The sequence below is a fragment of the Pituophis catenifer genome, unplaced genomic scaffold (assembly GCF_029215685.1).
Source record: "Pituophis catenifer annectens isolate HBS135680 unplaced genomic scaffold, rPitCat1.0.hap2 SCAF_3, whole genome shotgun sequence".
NCBI classification, from domain to species: Eukaryota; Metazoa; Chordata; class Lepidosauria; order Squamata; family Colubridae; genus Pituophis; species Pituophis catenifer.
The window spans coordinates 59,173,397-59,189,568 of record NW_027256883.1 but is presented as its reverse complement, the minus strand read 5'-3'; the positions used below and the strand labels follow the sequence as shown (position 1 = coordinate 59,189,568).

The window sequence follows — 16,172 nt, the reverse complement described above, 5'->3', positions numbered from 1 at the left end:
CCGTGAGGAAGAGAGTTGTGGGGGCTGAGGAGAGGGCTGGGGGGGCGGCGGAGGTGGTCGCGTGGCTCCAAGCTCCGTTTAGGTCTGACCGCCTTTTCTTCGCTCTCTTCCCTTTTGCAGGCTGCGACTGCTGCGCGCCTCCCGCCTTCCTGTGAAGTCTGCCGTTTGCCCCGTCCGTGGCTGAGAGAAGAAGCGCGCCAGAGAGCGCTGGTGCGGGGCTCGTGCGGGTCCGCAGGCGGGGCCAAGCCAAGCAGAGCCACGGCTTACGCGCCCGCCCGGAAAGTAAAGGCAGCTCTCGTTCGCTGCCGCCCCGCCGCCCCCTTTGGACTCTCCGGTTGGTGACGGGCCCTGCAACACGATGCCCGGGCGGCGGTTGTGGTGGCGGCAGCGGGGAGCGCTGGCGGAGCCGGCTGGCAGTTACTCCTGCATGGCGGCGGTGCTGGCTTTTTTGCTCTTCCTGCTGCCCACCAGTTGCCCGGCGGTGGGCGCGCAGAATGACACCGAGCCCATCGTGCTGGAGGGCAAGTGCTTGGTGGTATGCGACTCTAGCCCGTCCGCCGACGGCGCCATTACTTCATCGCTGGGCATCTCCGTGCGCTCTGGCAGCGCCAAGGTGGCTTTCTCGGCCACGCGCAGCACCAATCACGAGCCGTCTGAGATGAGCAACCGCACCATGACCATCTACTTCGACCAGGTCAGGTGGCGCGCCAGTCTTCTTTCCCTTCCCCCTCCCTCCTTCTCCACCGCCAACCTCGCTCTTGGTTAAGCCCCTCCCAGAATCAGTAACAAAGTCAAAGCCCCGCCCAGATGCCCTCCTTACCTCCCTCCCCTTTCACACGGTGAGTCTTCATCCCATCCAACCACTGAACGCTTTGCTCCCAACTCCCCCTTGTGTTAAGAAGACTTGGTCGCACGTTTCTGGCCCCTTGTAAGGTGTTTTAGCCTTAGTTCCATCTCCATTCTCTTCCCCGCTGAGCCCTTCCCTTAGCATCTGGGACCACTGTTCTCTATTGATTCCCCAGTTCTCATCTCCTAAAACACATTCTGCCTCTATTCAAATGACCCATTTTATCTGCACCCGCTACGTATGGTCTTACTTGATATTCTCTGCCCGGATTCTTATCGAACCCTCCTCCATATGTGTCCTCTCTGCTATCGTGTCCTATTTCACCAGGGTTCTTTGTCAAGTTCACGCTTCCTTCAGGAATCTTAAGAACAACCACTACAATAATTCACAGCCAGTATCTTGGCAGCACTTGTTCCTCATCACCTTCTTGGATGAGAATCATGATTTTATGAATTTCCTTTTAGTGTGTTCACCAATAAATGCCGCCAAGGACACCTTTCTCATTTTATTGGAACAAGCTTGACTTCAGTGCATGTGTCCTTTTAAAGACATAGCTACATCTCATTTCACCAAATTGGTGACACTGGGAGATTCTTCTATAAACTGGACAGGGAAGACAGTCTGTAGAATTCTACACAACATGAGTGTAATGCCAAGTGGGGACAAGCTGAAAAATTTAATAAAGAAATCTTTAAAGAACCTATTATTGGGTTCCTGCCAGTCCAGAAATAAACAAAGAAGGATGCATTGGAATTTTTAAAATTAACTATTTTTAAAATCATTGTATAGATACAAATATACACCTCAGGCTAACTGCTTAAATAGATTAGAATAATATTATATGCATTGTATGTACTATTGTTGCATTTTATCGTAACTCTTCAACCAAAGAATAGCTTCTTCAAACCTGTAGGAATTTTATGTTAAATATATTTTGTTGTAATACAAAAAGAGAAAAATTTTAAAAAATCATGGCAACTTAAATTGGCAGAGTTTTAATATTAACAGAATTATTCTGAGTTTTCTGGGATACACAAAGGCAAATAAATGTGTCAGTTATTCTAGGAATACTTTATGTCTACCATTTTGTCATATTCATACCTTCAACTCATGAAACATTATCTTAAAACAAAAGATTGAAATTATAGTTTCATTATTGTGGCTTTTCTATGTACACATAAATAAATCAGTAATAAAAATTAGTAGTTTCTGTTTAGAAGATCAAGCTGGAATCCTATATCTAAGGAAATAAACTGCAGTATATTCAGTCACACTTAACAAAAATTTTTTACATATGTGCCCAGAAGCACATTTCACTTAATTCTTTAGGAGTTAATTATATTTAAAAGGGCTCAGAGCTGCAGATTTCTGAGAAGTAAAAATAATAAAGTTTTGATTTTTCTGTTTGTTTTGTAACATGAAACCTGTTTTACAACAGGTGTAATAAGCTCTAAAATTCACAAGCTCTATATCATAGCTAGACAAAACAATGAACAGTGACTGTATTACGATCCTCCCATTTGGAAGCCTACTATTCAGGGGTCAAAAAATAAGATCCCAAACAAGTGTTAGCAAATAGTTATGGCAACATAAATGTGGATTACAGAAAAGATTAAAGATCTGATTCTGCAAATAATTAAAAAAAAAACCTAATCGTATGAAGAACTTTAAACATCTGTTCTGGAATGTTCATTAGATTCTGAAGAGCCTGTAGTTTTTGTCCTCATATTTTTATGTAATCTGCATTGTCTTTGGATTTAAGAAACCAGACTGCACTGTGCATTATATTGAGATGAAGACCTTCCTTACCTTCACTCTTTCTGTTTTTGTGATACTGATAATGCTTTGAAACATTTATAACTTGGCATCAGGTATCATTTTGCATTATTGTAATTGGCAATTGGTATTTTCTTTTACCACTAAATTCATGTTCAGAGTCTCTGTGGGTTAAAATATATACACCTTCCTTATTTGTTCAAGCTTAATTGAATAAGTTTTGCTTTAGGATGGGCATGGGAGCAGAAAAATAGAATAAGGGATGCAGATTAAGAACGCTACTTATCTTAATATCTGAGCTGCCTTCTCCACATTTCATCCCACGAAACATGACTAAGCCTCTTTCATTTCACGTTAATACTGCAAGCCCCAAGAGACACAATTAGTTTCAGTGCTGTCATGTGAAAATGTAAAATCTAGTGGTTTGTTCAATGGACTATTTTCCTTCTTTGTGTATGTCTCAGCAACGATTTGATCTGTTTTCTCCTTCACTGTGCAGACATAGGCTGCCATCCTATGCCTTTCATGCTCTCAAAGAAGCTTTGGGTGCACCACTGGGTAAATCAATCAGCTCTCTGAACCCAACCTTTTACAACACCTTAGGAAGTGGCTCTTTCCCCTGCAGTCCGTTTTAATTGTACAGCAAATTCCAGTGGTTTTGCACTGTTGGGAGAGCAGGGGAGGGTTGTCTGAGAAATGTCTTTCCTCCACCCCACTTTCCATTTAATGAAGGAACAACCTGATTTCTTTCCTTTTCTCCTCCAGGTATTAGTTAATATTGGGAACCATTTTGACCTCGCTTCCAGTATATTTGTAGCACCAAGAAAAGGAATCTATAGCTTCAGTTTTCATGTTGTGAAAGTATATAACCGACAAACTATCCAGGTATGTACCAACATTAGGGGTTCCTTTTTAGATTACGTAGTTGTTTCATTTCACAAAATCATACGAAAGTCTCATCAAATAAGGCAATGAGGAAAGGACCCCATGCAATATCTTATTTGTTAGTCTACTGTTTAGCAGTGTTATGAAATGGGCTTATTTGCCTTAGTAAGGTGTATGATTTTTCATCCCTGGTCAGTCTCCTTTGACTGAAGTAACAGAGAGAGAGGACAGCCTGATCTGGGAAGGAATTTGTAGATCATCTAAAACCTTTCGGTATCATCCTGCATGAGAGAGATGTGTTTTATCTTACTTGTCACCCACTCATTATTTTGGGTTTCCTGCATGTGGAGGAGCTGACTTACTTCCCTTTGGTTATAATGTACTATGTGAATGTGTGTTTGTACGATACATTGGAGTATAACTTTTACAGATAAATCTCATGAGACCACTTAGCTCAAATTTCTTTTGCACTGCAGGTCAGTTTAATGCAAAATGGCTATCCTGTGATTTCTGCTTTTGCTGGAGATCAAGACGTTACCAGGGAAGCAGCCAGCAATGGAGTCTTGCTCCTGATGGAAAGAGAAGACAAAGTGCATCTCAAGCTGGAGAGAGGGAATCTCATGGGAGGATGGAAATATTCAACCTTTTCAGGGTTCTTAGTCTTTCCATTATAAAGAAAAAAACAAGGTGAATCCTAACCTGCAAGCTGGAACAGGAATTCGGTTCTTAAATGACAACAACAATTCCCAAGAAACTTCTGCCTCCTCCTAGAACTGGGCTAGACCTGCCAATAATTCCAAACACCCAATCAGACTGCCATCACTGAAGAAGGAGAAAACTTCTTGATGCCACTCTTTGTGTTAACTCTTGACAGTTCCTCAAGAAATCTGCAGATCTGATTAGTTTTAGATGACCAGTCATCCTTAAGAAAGAAAGAAGTTACCAACCTGAGCAATTTATACTTGTGATTGTAAAGTCAATTTTGGATTTTATTGTTGGGATTCCATTTCCTTTTTTCCCTTTCTTCCTCTTCTTGTCTTGAAGGGATGCATTAATTGGAACCACAGAAGTGTTTGTAATGGACTTATTCCAAAGCCAGAAGACCCCAATATCTGATGATACGTTCCTATATGTTTTCTCTTTTTGTGTTTGCATAGCCTTAAAAAAAGAAACAAACAAAACACCAAGACAAAAATAAGATTTTTTCAATTATTCAACCTTCAAATCTGTATCTTCTGGGGAGGGTAATTTTTGGACATTACTGTGTCAAGAAGTGCTTTATTCAGTGAAGCAAATTTTGCACGATTGGAACCTATTTTATTTTGTGTTATTCGTGTTTTCCATCATCCTTCTTTCCATTTGCTGACTGTTCTTGTGCTAAAGAAGACAGGCGATTTGACCCATATGATAAAGCAAGCACATGTATACTCTGAGGCTTGCAGTGAAACTAACCAGTGAACGATGCTGCTTGTGTTATCCAGCTGATTTAATCAAAGCATTTGTTGGCACCGTGGAAGACAATACAGCTTGAGTCGGAAAGGCAGCGACTGATATTTCTTACATTACCTGAATCTATTTCAGAAGGATGTCAATATCTCAAGCAAACATACTGTAAAATATAATATCATTTCTTTGCATCACTGGGCATCTTTTGCTGCTTTCCTGATATTTATTTGATGGATTAATTTACTTATGCTTATATATGCTGTGATTTGGCCTCTCTCTGAGTGTTCCCACAAGTTATCTTCCCTCCAGGTTAAATAAAAACAGATTCACACCAAATTTGCTCAGACCAGACAATTCGTGGGGCAGAATCAGGGATATTGAAATCCTGAGGCTTTGAAAGGTTACAAAGATTATGTGGTTCAACTATAAATATATCATAATTTGTATATCTTTTTTTTTATTTTTGTTGAAGTTTCCCCAATTAACTTCCAAAGACTTTTGAGTAGTCTTAATCCAATACTGTATACAATACTGATTTCAAAATAATAAAAAAGAAGAAACCTCAGGTTGAGTTAAAATTCACCTTCTATGTGTCAATGTAACCAAAATGCTGATGATCTTTAGATTCAGAATAAATGGGTTTCATGTCCAACTTGCCTTCTTTTTACTTTTATGTCAGTGTCAAAGGTAGCTGGGCAACACGGAAAATTGCATTTTGGTCTGGAAAACATAGAAAATAAGAAGAATTTGAAGGAGGGGGGCTGTTTGCTTTTAACAACCGATTTGTTTTTAAAATACATATTTCAAATTTGTCTATGAGGAGCTAAGTAGATTGGGATTTCATTTCATCTTTCGTTTGATAGGTTCTTGTTTCCCTTCTCAAGAAACAAAAATGGTACAAATTTTTGCAGAACTCAAGAAGGAAATACATTGCATACAGGACTGATTTTTTATTCTAAATTTGTCATTGATGGGTCACTTAGATATTAGAATAATTATTAGCAGCATCTCAGTGTACTTTGAAATATTTTTCTAAAAAGAGAATTCTAAAAAAAAAGATTGTGTTTTTCTTTTTGCTTATGTTGACTCTGTTTCATACATTGTGGATTTTAAAAATCCAATCAAATACTGGTTTTTGCATCTGGGTTGTTTCTAACTCAAATTCTGTATAAGGTTATACTATGTAGAAAATTTCCATCCATATATTCTTAGACATAGAGGGTATAGGTTTTTTAAAAAATAATTCTTGCTGTACTGTGATCTATGAATATAGATTTTAGTGTTAAATGTGATATAATATTATATAACTTATCCAATGGCAAATCTGGACAGTTATTTCATTTGTGTTACATTGCAAATATATTTCATTACAAAATTTATTAATTTATGGCATGTGTTAGTAATTTCTGAACACAAAAATAAGAAACATTCTAATTGAATGCTTCAGTTGAAGCATAAATATCAGATGTGAATTACCTGTAGGTATCCTGGGAGGTTGCTGGATTAGATTGCTTAGCATACTTGGTCATTGTCCTGATATAAGTCCAACATCTGGATGGCTGTAGATTCTCCATATAGTTTGAACAGATTTTAATCCCTTTTCTTTGTTACCACGTGAAATCATAAATACTGGTTGCAGAAAGAGGAAAACCAGTTTTTTATGTTTGTATGTAAAACTGCATCATATTATTTGCTACGCATTGATTTATTCCAGTGTTCTGACAACATAAAAAAGAATTAGGAGCTAATTCCAGGTTTAATTATAGTTAATTTGTTGTTTGTAAGATAGCATTTATATAATCATGATATCAAATTACCTATGTGTTTCTAAGGTATAAAAGAGAAAGGAGGAAATGCAAAAAAGGAAAGAAAGGAAAGGAAAAGAAAAAAGGGAGAAAGAGGAGTGGAAAGGGAAACAGAAAGGAAAGGAGGAAAGTGTGTAAGCATATGCCAGATATGTACATTTAAAAGGGGTAGTAGAGAATTATTAATGTTTCAGTTCTGGTTTAGTAATGACAGTAACTAATTGATACTCAAAATTCAACAATAAATTTGGATAAGGACAATTTAAATAGAATTTGTGATGCTGTAGTTTCTGCAACAATAAATTTGGTTGCAAGTACTATTGGATTGTCTTCTAGTCACAAAATACTGCAAGGCTTTAGGTGAGTCACAATTTTAAAAATTAGACCAAAATAAATGAAATACTAACAGAATTGTTCCTTTTAGAACTTGTGTCTTTAAAAATCTCATTGGTGATTTTCAGAGTTCTAAATTGTAGTATAATAAATAACTTAAAATAAATAACTTAATAAATAACTTAAAATGGATTATTTCAACATAATATTTTGCATCAAAATCATATTCAGTGAATAATGCAGGACATTAACTCAGCAATCTATCGGTGAAAAGCCTGAAGCTGGATGTCGATGATGGGAATAATAATCCAATATATGTAGTGGCCTATATAAGACTGGGAAAGGCAACATTCAGAATACTGAATTCATTTACTTCAATTCATCTTATATTAAACTTATGACCGGAAATATAAAGCTAACTTTATAAGATGGCAATATTAATATCTACAATATAATGTATAAATGGGAATGGTGAAAATAGTTTAAAACAGTTTATCAAAATTTAATTAAAATTATGCTTGAGGAAATATTTCAATTTTGGTTGGATTTTGTTTCCATTTTCTAGAATGAAAAGTAATGTTTACTAATTGTAACTTCTGATACTACAAAGAGCCTTGTTGATGTTCTTTAAAAATGTGCAATATGCAAACATATGCAGGGCATATGTTCAGAATATTTTTCTAAAATTGAACCAATTTCTTTAAGCTGTTAAACTTCAAAGATGAGATTAGAGACCCAAGCTGTAGAATTCTTCAGCTGTAGAATTTTTTTTTATCAAAATGTAATTATTTTATTTCAGTATTACTATTTTAGCTCATCTTAATTGAGATAGTGTTAAACCCAGCAAGGATGAATTGTATACATTATGTAACAAGAATATTAAAAATAATAGAAGTCACTGATTATTTATTCTTATGGGACATATTGCAGGACTAGAATAAAAAATGCTTATGGACTACAGTAAAAAGCTTAATTGCTGAACTAAATTATACATGCATTATATCCAGCAAAACTGAATTGAAATTTGAAAAATTTAGAAAATGACCAAAAATTCTTTTAAAGCATTTAGAAAAAAGAAAATAACTAATTTTTGTTGTCTTTTTAGTTCATTTTTATATGCCAAATCACTTAATATATAACTATTGGTCCCAATTGTTATCAATCCATCAATTTTTGAAGCTATCTAGATTAGAGACCTCTAGTTCCATGTTATGTACAATTTGGCCACCTACTTAATTCCTGTTATTTATAAAACAAAATTAAATACAAGACAGTAAGGTATCATAAAATAGCATGTGTTGTTGTAAAAACACAAATAACTAACAAAAAAAAATTACTGAAAATTCAAAGGGATTTATGGAGAACAAACCTCACTCTGGGATCTTAAGAATGATTACATAACAGCTACACTGCTGAGTATAATGGGACTTCTAAGTAACTTACTTTGACTTGTAATCTGAGGCAATTGTGTCCTTGTACATAGTGCATATATGGCGGTGTTACTACATTATGAATTTTCTTGCTTCTGTGGTAATTTCTAAATGACTGCATGAAAGATTAGTAATCTGAAGGAGAATTAATTATTGCATTCTGTATTACTGAATATTGCAGGGGGGATAACCATGTACAAGAGATCCACTAGACACTCATTATTTCTAAAAAAGGTATTAATATTAAATTTCTCACTCTTCAGAGAGTAGAATTTAACATTTGTTATGCAGATTTCTCTAGCTTTAAGGATTTTCTATTAGGTAAAAAGTCACAGGAAAACTAGAAAAATAATTAGGGACTAAAAACTGCCCTCTTAATTTCCTGTTTCCTTCCTCTGCAAAAGAGGCTCCATTTTGGTCTTAGAATGGCTCCTAATTTCTTTTCTTTTGTTTCATTTATTGTTGCGTCGTGAAGATAATGATTTATTCTCCCCCTTTTCTTATATATATCTTCATTTTCCAGCTTTCTTGCTGCTATGGTTTCCTCATCTGAAAAAACTCCAAAGGAAAAGCAGTTTTCTCTTGTTATCTTTTTTCATGCTTTGAATGAAGCTCAGGATGGTAGGGAGGCTGCAGTTTCTGAAGCAATGAAGGCAGTGAAATACAGTGCCACACCCCCTCCAATGAATCAGGCTTCATTTATGAACCTATACAAAACATAGTATATATAAGTGATCTTTCATCATCATCATCTGCAGAATATATTCTTAACATCATACCAGATCCCTTTTCAACATAGCGTTAATATTTCTTTTAAAACCTAAAAACCCACTGTGTTTATATTTGTGTTCTCACAGAAGCACAGTGTTTTGATTCTGTTGTTTATGGTATTGGAAGCTGACCAGAGTTGTTTGGTAGTGAGACGGGTGGCATAGAAATTTAATAAATAAACAACCCAATAAAGTTAATGGTACAAGAGTGATTACTTAAAGAATATTGATCTGTGGAACCTAGAAGTTGAGGCTAAGGATTAAACAAAATCTAAAATTTATTTATTTATTTATTTATTTATCAAATTTTTATACTGCTCAATTTATCTGGTGTGACATTTCCATCCATGTAGCTGGAAAACACTAAACTGGAAATGGTGGCAGGGTAACACAAAACATAATCTAATTTACTCAATTCACTGCAACATTTATTTTGCTTTTTATTTACAAATAAAACCCATGAAACATAATGTATATCATGAGACCTAATTTATATGATAGTCTAATCTGGATCAAGACTTGTGCATGAGGACTAGAAGCTTAAATCCTTCTTTTACCATACTTGGTTTTTTTTTTTTTTTAAATAAAATGCTTCTTCCCACTGGCACAGAGTTGAAATATAACATCCTATCATGGATATCACTGCTTAATGCATGACTTTTTTGTATTGCATGAGACAGATTGTTTAAGCATGGTATTGAATAAAACAAAATTTGTTGTGTTCAGACAATTTAGGTTATAGTGTTTCCCTAAAATGAAAACACTGACAGCTCCAAATAGAATGATTGGACAGGAAGGAAAAATATCATTTATCCTATTAACACATTCCCAACAATCTACGATGACCTCTTCTTTTTGCAAGTAATTTATCTGAATAATAATAAGTGTATGTAAATTAAAATGTCGTGGCTCATAAATCATAATACAGGACTCATACATAGTTACTTTGGCTTAACAGGTATGAACCTAAATTTTATGTAGTGTGAAATTGTCTCTAATCTGGGGTTTTATTCAAAGCTCCAGAACTGGGTTGCTTGAAAGAGTGAAGAATGAGCAAGATCTGATGATTGATTGAAGCAAAGCTCCATTGTGTACTTCCATCTTTGCATTCTGCAGGTGTGGTCTCTGTCTGCAGTAAGCTAAAAGGCACTACAGAAGGGAAAGATTTGCAACGATAAATATTTATCTAGCAAAGCACCCAATACAAAGAATTTTACATGGCTATTTTCTAAACTGACTGAAGAATTAACCACAATGGTGTCTCTAGGTCCTTTAGGTTAGTGGAATTCAAGTGTCCTGACATATCTTTGCAACAAATTGTTTATTATGGGAAAATGTTATTTTTTTTATGGAAAGAAACAATATTTTTTTCCAGTATAAAACCAAATAAGCACTATATTTCTTTCTTTAGTTCAGACAGTCAAATGCATTTATTACTTGGATTTCATTACTGAAAATGTGCCAAATAATAGACTAAATTCAAAATGTCATAAAAATCTATAAACAAGGAATATTTGGAAATATATTTTTGTTCAGGCCATTAATGAACAACCAACTAACACCACTTTAAAAAAAATGGATATTATGGCTGCCATTTTCCAGCATGGAAGTCCTTTCTTTTAATTTATTACCTTTAAAGGAAAGCAGAGGCAAAGTGGACTCACTTTTCCACTGTTATGGTACATCCACTGCATTTTTTTTTAAAAAAAACTTGCTTATCATGCAGAGGTGGGCAGCACATGAATTAACAATCAGTTCACCCAGCACCAAAAATGTGAGCACACGTGCTTCCATGCATGAATGCGGCTTAAAAAACGTGGCTAAATAGGATGGCATAGCGCCGAGGCGGGCAGGCAGGCCCGCCTGCAAGTCACAACTACAGGTTTTCCCGAACTGGTCTGAACCAGCAGCAGCAATTACCATGGTGACAATAGCTCACCAATAGAAATGTAAAATAGAAAGCAATGAACCTACCCAGGTCTTCAGCTCACGATAATATTGAATTGGAAAGGTAATAATAACAATTCCAATGCATACGTATCTAATTTGGGTTGGCTAGAGTGATTTGGTGGTAGCAAAATAAAGTGTTACAGTGAACTGTAAATTAGATTGTGTTTTGGGTTATCCTTTCCCAACCTAATGTTTTCCAGATTCATTGGAATGGAAGCTCTCAGGATTGCCAGTTAACCTGCCAATTAAGAATACTGGAGATGCTGCTCCAACTCATACTGGAAAATGTGTCAGGGAAATGATGCATTTTATTTTGATCGCATATCATTTAATCCAGCATCTATTGTTTATTAAATTATTATGCCTCATTGATTTTGTGTGCATCTGGGGAAAACAGTGTATGCTTTAAGGCAGTCTGTAATGTTATTATTCTGATAGTATTTGAACATATACACCAGAATATGTAGTAAGTGTTCTTTCCATGATACAATTTTATATTCTGTAAAAATCTGTAGCAGATTTACTTGTAGCAGAAAAGCCAAGGGCTAATCTACTCTTTGACTTCCAGTTATTCTTGTATTTTAAGTCAATTACATTTAGAATAGTATTTTATATTATAGTATTACATTTTTTTTCATATTCTAGAAAGTTTTCAATCTCTTTTTGCATCTCAACCTAGTCTGTGAATGCCAATATCTCTATAACCAAAATGACAACAATAATGTAATGAACAAATAGAACAATTTAGCTCATAGCGATCAGACACTTTTATGGACTGGCCTTGTCCTGTAAGATTATGAGTTTATTTTAATGTGACTATTATCCAAAGTTTTATGTAATTAATATTCAATTAAGCTTACAGACTAACTATATAGTGTTGAAATAATTATACCTAGCAGTTTGATGAAACCTGATTCCCATAATCGTTCCTTGATGCTTTTTTAAAAAATGTATGTATTGAAGAAACAAATATGCAACTCATGTTAGTATAGAGCTAAAAGAATATAACATGCCAATTATTCTGGATAAATGTTGAAACATTTTATGGGTTAGGGCTCAAAATGTTATGCAAATACCAATGGTAAATCACCTGAAATTTAATTTTTAAACTTTAAATTTGATTGAAAAGTTCAATTCAAACATGTTACATTTTGTTAATGCCATGTTTATTTTCCACATAATTTTTGCCTGCTCTAAATTTATATTAGAATATTTGCCTTCAGACAGAAAGCAATGTACTTTTATCTATTTTACACTTGTCTTATTCGAAATTTAATTAAATTCACTAATATTTATTGGGCTAACTGCCCTGTGCTCTTAAACAGAACAGGGCATACTCATTGATGTTAATCTTACAAAAATAGGCCAAAGAAAAATCCTCAGGTATACAACTAATGTGTGAGTAGCAGCCATAGTGCCTATTATCTGTTTATTAAAATCATTATGGCAAGCACTCAGCAATTAAAGTAGATAGTAAACATAATTTTTGGCTGGGGCAATAATTAGCTTTCCCTTTAAGGAATCTTACTATGATCATCCAGAGCAACATATAACAGTGCAAACTTTCTTGATATTGTTTTTCCAGATGCATAAATCATAAGATCAGGTAATTAGTTATAATCTCAAATTAACAAAACATGTAACATGACTGTAGAGGATTAGTTACCATCTCCAGTATTCAGCATACACTGAACTGTTTCAATAGACTATAGAAAGTCATGTGCATATTTTTGTATAGAGCAGAGTGTACATTCCTTCAAATCTGTGTATAAATTATTTGTACATGCCACTTTATCTTACTGCTGTTCTAAGATATGAGTACATTGACAAATAAGGGCTGAATTTCATTCATTAAATCTGAGTTACAATTGAATAATCCAGTCAAGAATCTGAATCAGCCTCTTTTGACCCTGGATTGATTTAAATTATTTCAACAGCTGATAACACTGCTTCTGGATGACTTTGTCTGGACTAATGTTGAGCCTGATTTGTATTTGGTCCAGTGTTTTTCAACCTTGGGAACTTTAAGAGGGGTGGACTTCAACTCCCAGAGTTCCCCAGAAGTCCACTGCTCTTAAAGTTGTCAAGGTCGAAAAACACTGACTTAAATGGAGATTTTCAGAGAAAAGCAGGGTGATAAACTAAACTGAGAAGCTGAGAAACGTAAAAGTGTTAACTTGCTAATGCATAAATGAAGACATAAAAGAACAGTTAGTATTATATCCATGAACTTTTTGGAACAATTATTTTGCCATTAACACTGCTAACCTGCTTGACGTTTGGAAGACATGAGCCACAGAACACTTTTACAAACAGCTACTAGTATAGCTAATGATTTGTGTGTTTTATGATTTATAACCAATCAATTATTTCCTTTCACAGCAGGAGCCAAACAGAGATGTAAGTACACCCTTAACCTTCAATGGAGGCTATATTAACCAGCAATGAGAAACAGCCTTTGTTCTCTGTACTGTTTTAAACTATGATCAAAAAGTTGTCACATTTCAAAATATTTCAACCTCGCAATTTGTGAAGTTATAGGAGACAAAATGGCTGCAATCTCCTGATATTTGATTATCTTCAAATTTGGAGCATGTTTAATTTTGAATATTTTTCTATCACATGACGACAACAGAAAATATTGCCTACTTCTGAAGACTGATATGCTTTTGTTGATAGTTCCAAACAACCTCAGGACAGTATTCCATCAGTGAACTTTAAAAAGGAACAGTAAAATTAAGAGAGCAACAAAGGTTAGGCACTTGAAGCTCCTTCAGAAGATAGCAGACAATCCAGCAACCCTGGAAGAAAAAGGGCATGGAGAGCAGCCCTTTCAACCTGCCAATGAAAGAAAAGGGGTGTCCATGCTACAATGCACAGCAGCAAATTGAAGTCAGGATGTTTGATTACAATCAGACAATGTATAGCAAGTGTACTGGATTGCTTGGGCAAGATTTGTGCTAGCACTGTCATAAAACACTACTTTTGATAGTGAGTAGGAGTAGAAAACAACAGGCAATGCTTGCCTTCGTGATAGGATGATGGCAGCCAAAAGGCGACATTGTGTATCTCAGTCTGCCCTCAAGAAATGGTACTTCTGATGAGATAACCTGGTCATGTATATCAGCCTTTAATCATGCTCAGTGTTAAATACCTGGTCAACCATAACATGAGAGTGAGTAAACTAAGTCAAATGCTTCATTTTGCCTAACTAGTCTCCCAAGAGCAGCTGAATGGAAAGAGTTGATTGAATAGTAAGGTTTTTCATTACACAACTCATGGCATCTGACAGCCGAAATATAGGCTGCAGTGCCCAAATCAAGCTTACTGCTTTCTGTCTGAGTAAGAAATTAATAATTCAATCATGCTCTTGAGCTCATAGGATATCAGGCATTTTCTAGAAGAAATAGGCCAAGTAGATTTGACTAGCAGCTGATTGACTGTCATTTGTGACAATGGTACTTTTGTCTAAATCTGCAAATCTTGGGTTTCCCTGAATATGTTTATGTCTGGATGATGGTACTTTAGCAACACATTCACCATTTTATCAATACAAACATTATCTCTGAGGGAGATGGGCAGTTTAGAAATAGGAAATATAAAAAAAATAAAAGGGCTCAATATTACATATTTATACTCTGTCTATAATACTATTTTAATGTTGAAATTTGAAGCAGTACTTTAAAAAAACCTCATTTGTTATCACCATATATGTACTAGATTTTGTATGTATCCCTAGTGAAATTGTTGTACCCTATATGTATTACTTCTAGAATGTGATTATGCATTTTTCATGGCCATGTCACTCTCAAATGTTTTAATTCATAGTCCTGTAGTTTCTACAAACTAAAATTTAAAATCTGTATTGAAATAAAAAAAAAAATAGGCATCTAAACATGCACTTTGTAGGGCTCTGGTCTGACTTGGAATCAAGCCCAAATTTAGTAAGGGTGAGGCAAGTTAATGGTAATTCTTAATTCACTTCAGATGGGATAAACACAAGCCATTATGTTCCAGTTCCCAACTCCCCTTGAAGTGATTGTGCAGACAATAGAGCACCATAGGCAACTATGGCAAATGAAGAAACTATTAGAGATCTATTGGTGTTTATGCAGGATATAGAATTGAAGCCTTTCCTCAAATCAGATTGATATTTGCAATCAGACCACATGTTATCCAGCTCTAGCTTTGAATAACTGCTTTTGTGTAACAATTATGCTTCCCTGCTGGCCAGATTCTTGTTTTCAATGTGTGATGATACTTTATGATGGTAAATACATTATGATAAATTGTTTACTTTTTTCATCCTACTCACTGCTGTTTTCACTTTTCCCACAGGGTTACCCACAAAGGAGTGACAATGGGGACAAATGATAAAAGCAGCCATGATGATGCAAGCTTTACCTCTTATATAGTTGATGCCACACACAAAAAGGGTGGATTTTGTATTGTGAGAGTACAGTGCTGTCATTTTGATGCCTCTGTTTCCCCATTTTTGCTTTGCCTGTATTCAGTGTGTTCTCATTTTCCTATTCCTCTCTCTTCCCATCCGTTCAGTTCCCCTCTTCCATTCACAATATACGTTTTTAAATCATCCAATCTGTAATTTAAAGATTATTTCATAGCTGTATTCATTTCTTTTTCTTAGCCTGTCTTCCTCATTTACATAAACTTTGCTATTTGCTTGAATTTTTTTTTTTATTGTGTATAATGCAAATGGCAGGGCTTTGCTTTTCCTGATTCACTGAAGTAAAAGTAAATTAGAATGGATAATCTCAAGGCTGATGTAATCTATATGAGACTATTCTGAATCCGGTCATGAAACAAGTCAGCATCCCCTGTGCACCTTTATTATTTTGCTCCACTTAAATTGCTAAGAACATTTAGGAAAATACCTTTATACTTGCACATTAAGAAGTATAGGACAGAT

General features: G+C 35.5%; 1 protein-coding gene across 1 annotated transcript; it reads left to right on the top strand.

Annotated features, from left to right (window-relative positions):
- Positions 1-358: 358 nt before the first annotated feature.
- On the top strand, positions 359-4,182 carry CBLN2 (cerebellin 2 precursor). The gene is made up of 3 exons (XM_070942421.1): positions 359-694; positions 3,389-3,508; positions 3,985-4,182. The coding sequence occupies exons 1-3, from the start codon at positions 359-361 to the stop codon at positions 4,180-4,182; spliced, it is 654 nt and encodes a 217-aa protein (XP_070798522.1).
- Positions 4,183-16,172: the final 11,990 nt, after the last annotated feature.

What these genes read in the sequence shown, in the direction of transcription:
- CBLN2 (XM_070942421.1), top strand. Translation starts at nt 359, where the DNA reads ATGCCCGGGCGGCGGTTGTGGTGGCGGCAGCGGGGAGCGCTGGCGGAG. An exon ending in TGACCATCTACTTCGACCAG is followed by an intron (nt 695 to 3,388) that starts GTCAGGTGGCGC and finishes TTTCTCCTCCAG; the next exon opens with GTATTAGTTAATATTGGGAA. An exon ending in ATAACCGACAAACTATCCAG is followed by an intron (nt 3,509 to 3,984) that starts GTATGTACCAAC and finishes TTTGCACTGCAG; the next exon opens with GTCAGTTTAATGCAAAATGG.